This window comes from Populus euphratica, unplaced genomic scaffold (assembly GCF_000495115.2).
Source record: "Populus euphratica unplaced genomic scaffold, PopEup_1.0 scaffold158.1, whole genome shotgun sequence".
Lineage (NCBI taxonomy): Eukaryota > Viridiplantae > Streptophyta > Magnoliopsida > Malpighiales > Salicaceae > Populus > Populus euphratica.
In genome coordinates, this window is record NW_011499913.1 from 192809 (window position 1) to 200450 (window position 7642).

At 30.2% G+C, this 7642-nt stretch overlaps 1 protein-coding gene across 4 annotated transcripts; it reads right to left on the reverse strand.

Moving 5' to 3' along the window:
• Positions 1–2349: 2349 nt before the first annotated feature.
• On the reverse strand, positions 2350–7251 carry LOC105134167 (protein YIPF1 homolog). Of its 4 annotated transcripts, none has more exons than XM_011038476.1 (6): positions 7038–7251; positions 5283–5322; positions 4976–5059; positions 3828–4014; positions 2939–3206; positions 2350–2760 (listed from the first exon to the last, which is right to left on the reverse strand). In XM_011038476.1, the coding sequence occupies exons 1-6, from the start codon at positions 7104–7106 to the stop codon at positions 2554–2556; spliced, it is 855 nt and encodes a 284-aa protein (XP_011036778.1). In that variant the 5' UTR covers positions 7107–7251; the 3' UTR covers positions 2350–2553. The 4 variants fall into 4 exon arrangements, with proteins under 4 accessions (XP_011036778.1, XP_011036780.1, XP_011036779.1 ...); XM_011038478.1 differs by having other exon boundaries at positions 4976–5056; positions 7038–7250; XM_011038477.1 differs by lacking the exon at positions 7038–7251 and adding an exon at positions 5419–5706 and having other exon boundaries at positions 4976–5056.
• Between the last annotated feature and the right edge of the window lie 391 nt (positions 7252–7642).

Here is a 7642-nt window from a genome sequence, read left to right on the forward strand (position 1 = left end):
AACTTAACAAAAAGAAAATAGAGAAAATAATAAAGCTCAATGGCCAATAATTTAATGCTAAAAAAAATCAATATCATAAAAAAAAAAGTTGAGGAAAAAACCGAGTCAACCTCAATTAACTTGACAAATCCACCATCGATGATGTGAGATCCGGATCAAAACTAGACTTTTAAATGAAGGACCTATAAAAAAAAATAAACAAAGTTAAATAAGACAAAATATTGAAAAAGAAAACTTTAGTTAGCTTGACTAACTTACATTTTAAAAAACCCAACAAAAAAAATTACAAAGCTTAAGGGCCAGTAATTCAATATTAAAGTATGAAATTAGAAAGAAAAAAATTAATTTTATAAAAAAAAATAAGAAAGAAAAATTTAGTCAGTTCAGGTTTACTCGACTAACCTATTACCTGGGATAAGAGACCATAATAGTTAAAAAAAAAAAAAGTAAAACAACCAATGAAGTTATAGGGCTTAATAACCACGTCAAATTATAAATTTGACAAAAAACTAATTTTTAATAAACAACCCTAAAAAAAGAAAATCGAACTTAAATCAAGCCTGAATCATAAGACAAGGATTATTCCATAGGAAGTAAATCATGAAAAAATGGTAAAGTAAAATTTTTAACTGTAAAATAATTTAAAAGCCAAACAATATGGACTAAATTCGGTATAAAAACAAAAGGAAAAAAATAATTAAGAATTAAATTGAAAAACAAAGTAAATTAAGTAGACGATAAAAAAAATGATTGAAATAATGAGAACTAAAATTGAATAAGAAAAAATTAATAAAATAAAATGTCGATAAACAAAAAAAAAAGATAAATCAAGAAAATGATAAGAAAATAGAAATTAAAGAAATAAGGAATAAAATTATATATAAAAAAAACAATAAAATGATAAAGAACAAAATTAAAAAAAGAAATATAATTAAGAGAAGTATAAAATACAAAAAAAGATGATCAAAAGTAAGAGGACCAAATTGAATATAAAAATTAAAAGAAATAAAATGCACATGGATAAATTTTAGAAGTAAAAAAAAAAGCATCAAAAGCAAAATCAATAGTAATTAAAAAAATAAAAGTTAAAATTGATAAAATTACAAATTGAAGGATAATTTTTTTAAAAATAGCTAGTGTGAATTTTAAGAGCATGAGAGAAAAAAAAAACAAAAAACTTCACCGCAACTCAACTAAATCTCCATTATAAGGACACGCCATACTGTCGAAAAAAGAATGACTTGTCATTCCCAACACTATTGTAGAGGGGGAGTTTTGGTTGCCATAAGGCCCTGCACACACAGTCCAAAAGATGCAGGGGTTGGAACACTTGAAATTACTAAACAACCCTTAACTAAATTTAAAAATTACAATAAAAAAATGAAAAAATTACAATAAAAAAGAATGAAAAGACTACAATGTTCTTGACACATTTTGTTTTTAAAAGAAAGGTGACTTTATCATTTCACTATTTAAAATAATATAAAAAATGAAAAAAAAAACGCTTTTTGCATGTTCATTTTTTTTTCCCGTAACTGTAACTTTATTATGCAATTTGTTTTTTTAAAAGACAAAAGAACCTTGATTGAAAGCTTAATCTTTTTTTGCTTTCAAAAATAAAATTGTCATTTCACTGTAATTAAAAAAAATGTGTCCTCAATAATTTATTCCCCATCAATATTGCACTAAATTCTCTGGAAAAGCCAATTATACCCTCAGTTCCCAGCTTCTTTAGTTTCTTGGTTATGAATAAAAGCATCGTTTCACTGTTCCAATTAAAAGTAAAATGTGTTTCCAAACTAATTTCCAGTCAGTTTTCACTCATATTTTTAAACTAGTATTTCACTGCTGAATTAAATCCCAATTCTTTTATACCAATAAAATACAAACCATCCAAACCAGAATTGGAGAGATCGATTAGATGCATTTAATGACACGATGCACAACATAAATAAATCTAGGGTTCTCAATGCCTGCTGTAAACAAATTTATATAAAAAAATCTCTAATATTTTATTTCGAAATAATTTAAAAGAAATGATTTCTAATGAAAATTTACATAACTAATAAAATTCTTCTAGCATTACAATTCTTTACTATAAACATAAACATCAACTCCAAATAACAAATAATTAAAAATTAAAATTAACTAGAAAAATATTTAAATAAAAAGACATCGTACCAGGTGCTTACCAGTTTCTTTTAACTTTATCGAAAACACGTACACATATGATACGGATTCAATAGATTACATTTCTCAGTCAAAGGCAATTAACCACTGTCAATGTGTTCGAACAGAATTTCATCCAAACTATCATTAATTTGCAATTTTGAGGAGACTTCACAGTTCTATAACAAGCAAAACAGAACACAATATCACATTAATGATTTGAGTTATATTGCCACGAATGAATGAATACAACAAGTCGGTTCTAATTGCTGAAGAATATTTTAGCAAAATATTGTTGTAAGAATAGGAGGATATAAAGACCAAAAAGACTCATTTTTGTCATCTACAACCCGTTCACCTCTCTTTGTGGAACAATATTCTTTCTTATACAGTAACTGTGAACAAATAAAGCTTCAAAACAACGGATAGAGCCAACTGCAATAGAAATATACCGGCTACGATCAAAAACCACCTTTCACCTGCAGACATAATATGGGCTCGGAGATTAAGTGCCACGAAGGTTGCTGACATGAACCCTGCCACACCTGCTATCACCCATCTGAAAATTTCCAAGGGCACCACTGAGAGGCACTGCAACCAAGTACATGAGAATTTAAGTTTGCATTCGTAAAATTTTCTCTTGTTTAACTGCAGAAAAGATAATCACATCTGTGCTTCATACTACAATCTGGATTTTTCTAAGTACCAGGCAAGTATAAGCTTAAGGAATAACAAAAGGTCACGGTTAGGGAGAAGAAGAGAACATTACCAATGCTGGAATAAAGACAAATAAGGAGTAGCCATAAAGACAGAACAGTTGGATGAGGCCTGATGGTGCTGAAAAGTACTTGAGAATTACATATAATGCAAGAGGAACAAGAAGGACATAGCCATAAAACACTCCAGCAGACCAAGTCACCAGATTTATGTCATAGTTCCATTCTTTCTTCTGCAGCTTGTGTGCTATATATGTCACAAAAGTGCCAATGGAGGCTGCTACAAAGATTAGGGTGGTGCATATCCAAAATGGTCCGTACCTGCAGAGATATCGAGTTTAAAATGACACATGTTTCTAACATGCGGAAACGACGAAAGAAAAGACAAACGAGTTTAGCATGTCATCAAATTCAAGGGATTTGCAAAACTTGTGATTTGTTGCAGAAACAATAAGCAATCAGCACCACAGGAAGGCTATAAAGCACAAGTATTAGTCCTTTTGCCAGCAAGAGCAGTTTCTAGAATATTTCATGTTTTGGTTATTTGAGGAAGCAAAGGCAAGGAATTCAATTTTAAATCCCCAAAAGTTAAAGCAATCTCAAGGATATGAGATTGAACTATCTATATCTACAGGATAGGCAATCAGCTAGATAAAAAACAGCTGATACGAAATATTAGACTACAGATGCTTAGCCCTCTTAACACATGTTCAACTATTAAACTAGAATATAAAAGACAAGATCATGTCAATTGGCTAAGCATTTTCCTTCTTTGTTTTTTCTTTCTTTTTACATAGTTACACTTTCCTAGTCAAGCATTAGAAAGCAAATGAGTGAGAAAATCTCAGTAAAAAGTTCCTCACAAACTTAATGATGATAATTTGACATTCTAATCAATTAAGACCATTTATCAAAGTGCCATGTTAGGCAAAGATAACTCACAGATCTGGGTTGTTGGCTGTTTTTTCTGTAAAAGTTCCTCTAAATGGGAAAAGTGAATCTTTGATCCTTTCCAAAACATCTGTAGTGTCAACATCAAAGTATGGCTTGTATGCAGCAATTGTGAATGTTCGAAACCAACCACCTTGCTGGGGTTCATCGGAACCAGAAATAGGTTTTGAAAACGTATCTGCATCAACAGAAATTTTGCCATTTATCATTAACATGAAGTCAAATGCTACACCATTAAGGCTGGCTTCAAAACAATGAATATTCCATGACTTTTTAAACAGACTTAGCAACTTGCAACAACACTATTTCCAAGATTTCACCAGACCAGGCCAGAAAAGAAATACCACATGTTTGGAAATTAGCATCAGTGCCCTCATTCACCAGCCTTCACTTAGTTCGTCGGGGATTGGTTTGCCAAGCCATTTCTCAGAAGGCCATTTCCAACATTGTTTAGCAGTCAAACTATTCAAATACAAAGGGTGCGAAAAGAAAAGGGCATTCATAACATCTAACTACAACTTCCACCAAATCACTCTCACTCAAACCCGTTGACACCCAGAAACCCAATTGTTCTAGCCTTTCCCTTGAAAAGCATTTTTCAATTGTCCAGGGATTAAACTGGTCATATAAGAGGGGTGCGGAAAAAAAAGACAGTCACAACATCTTCTAGCTACAGCTTCCATCATCAAGTTGCACTCAGTCAAATCCACCTTCAAATAGTTTTTCCACATCAGAATTATTGGTCCTTCACTTCACATATCACTCTTCTTCAATTAATGTTCATGCTACCTTATCTTAAAATGGAATCTTCGCCTTTTTTATGTTTATAAAATCTAAAACCTTATAAATAACAGAGATCAACAAGCCATGATAGGAAAAAAGATCACAAAACTTAAGCTACCAACCTATTTTTGACAAGCACTCAAAGGTGCATACGCTAGTTAAGACTTCTCAGCTTAAAAAAAAGGGCAGATTTTTACAACTTATAGCCAAAGACTAACTCCATTATTTGGTTTTCAACAAGAAATCGAGCAGATGACCAAACTATCACATTTTTCCTAAATCACTCGATGTATATAAGGTCACATGGCTAATTATACAAAAACCAACTCGAATTAAAAAAACGTGACATAGCATACCATCAGCATCACGAGGCGGATGGGATCCACCTGAGATCTTCCCCTGCGAACCTGATGGAGGAAACGTCTGCAGATTCGAATCTGCTACAAATTATACACTACAAATCAATTTTTCTTTTTTATTACTTCATAAACACCAAACAATAAAATATGCAAAAAAAAAAAAACCAAACTAATCAATCAGCTCATAAAGAACAATTATCATTAACAGTAATCAAAACTAAATAATCCGATTTGAGATACTTTCTTCTCGATTTTCTCCGCTGCCAAACAATGAAGGAAATTTATATATATAAAAAGTGAGTACCGGTGAATTGGACGGTGACGTGGCCGGGATCTGGAACAGCCTACAAAATCGAATCGAAACAAAAGATAAATAGATCTGAATACGGAGAACACGTATGAAGAAAAGTATATATATATAGAGAGAGAGAGAGACTTACAGGAACAGATCCAGAGACTTGTGGTTGATTATCAATGTGTGTGTATTTGCCTACTCCTCCTGACATCATATTTCCTTCCTTCCTTCCGATTTTCTCTTCTCTTCTCTTTCTCAGTAACCTAACAGACCTCTCTCTCTCTCTCTCTCGCTCCCGCGTTGGGTTTTTATTGATTTTCTTTTCTTTATTTCCCTTCCTTCAAAGAGGTTTCTGTTGTCTTTACATGCAAAGCGTGAAGTCTCTGTCAGATCAGATTATAGCCAAGCAAAGGAATTTTATTTTTTTATTTCTTTTACCAAAATGGAATTTTTGGATCGTAGTAGTAGCTAATAAGAAGGGGAGAAAAAATTAAGGATTGGATTGGGCCGGTATTATGAACTTCTTAGGTTGAATTGGCCCAATTAGTTTATAAAAGGTAAGCCTCATGATCGTCAAACACGGTTTAGAGGCCTAAAAGAATATAGATCACTATATCAATTAATGATGAGGTTAATTTGAATTAAGTATTTTTTATTAAAATAATATTATTTAAAAAAAAAATTGAGTAAACCTAACATATTGAAATCAAGTTTAATCAAATTAACCACATTATTAAAAATTTGGCAAAGTTAATTGAATTTATCATGATAATATTTTTTCTAGTTCAACTTAAAACTTAATGAAAGATAAATTTCAGAATATAAATTTTCTTGAATGCTATGAATTAGATTTTATACTATGATTTTATTCTAATTCAATTCAAGGGGTGTGATTAACTAATTAAATATGTATTGTGGTTAGTGTTTTTCTAAAAGCGTGTTTTAAAAAATTGATGTTTTTAGATGTGTTTTTTATAATTTTTGTATCAGCATATAAAATAATTTTTTAAAAATTATTAATTTAATATCTTTTAAAATTTGAATATATCTTGAAAAGTTACATCAAACGCAATTCAAACACATTCTAAGCTGTGATGTTTTCTTTTCTTTTAAAAAAGAAAAGAAAACAAGATGTTAATTTTCAAAAACCTAAAGCAAAACGTGATTGTGCTTCTAAAACAAGATGGTGGGGAAGACAAGATGGCGGGTAAGAGATGATAGTTATCATGATTATTAATTGTCTGAAATGGGATGATTTATGTTATTGTTATTGCTGGAGGGATGCTTACAATTTTACATTGTTACAGCAATACCGTATACATGTATATAAGAATATGGTTGTGATTGTTATTTAAAGTATTTATTATTTAAAAATATATTAAAATAATTTTTTTTATTTTTTAAAAGTTATTTTTAATATCAATGTATCAAAATGATTTAAAAACATAAAAAATATATTAATTTAAAATAAAAAATAAAATAAAAATTTATTTTTTTAAAGCATTTTAAAATACAAAAACAAATAAGACTGAAGATGAAAGATAAAATTTATTATTAATAAAATTGTTTTTTTATAGACAGTTTTTACCACATATATTAAAACTAGTTGGTGATAAATATATTTAATCTAACTTTTTTTTTAAATTTAAATAGCCTACAAAATCGAATCGAAACAAAAGATGAATAGATCTGAATACGGAGAACACGTATAGAAATACTTATGAAGAAAAGTATATATATATATAGAGAGAGAGAGAGACTTACAGGAACAGATCCAGAGACTTGTGGTTGATTATCAATGTGTGTGTATTTGCCTACTCCTCCTGACATCATATTTTCTTCCTTCCTTCCTTCCGATTATCTCTTCTCTTCTCTTTCTCAGTAACCTAACAGACGTCTCTCTCTCTCTCTCGCTCCCGCGTTGGGTTTTTATTGATTTTCTTTTCTTTATTTCCCTTCCTTCAAAGAGGTCTCTGTTGTCTTTATATGCAAAGCGTGAAGTCTCTGTCAGATCAGATGATAGCCAAGCAAAGGAATTTTATTTTTTATTTTTTATTTCTTTTACCAAAATGGAATTTTTGGATCGTAGTAGTAGCTAATAATAAGGGGAGAAAAAATTAAAGATTGGATTGGGCCAGCATTATGAACTTTTTAGGTTGAATTGGCCCAATTAGTTTACAAAAGGTAAGCCTCATGGTCGTCAAACACGGTTTAGAGGCCTAAAAGAATATAGATCACTATATTAATTAATGATGAGGTTAATTTGAATTAATTATTTTTATTAAAATAATATTATTTAAAAAAAATTGAGTAAACTTAACAGATTGAAATCTAGTTTAATCAAATTAACCATATTATTAAAAATTCGG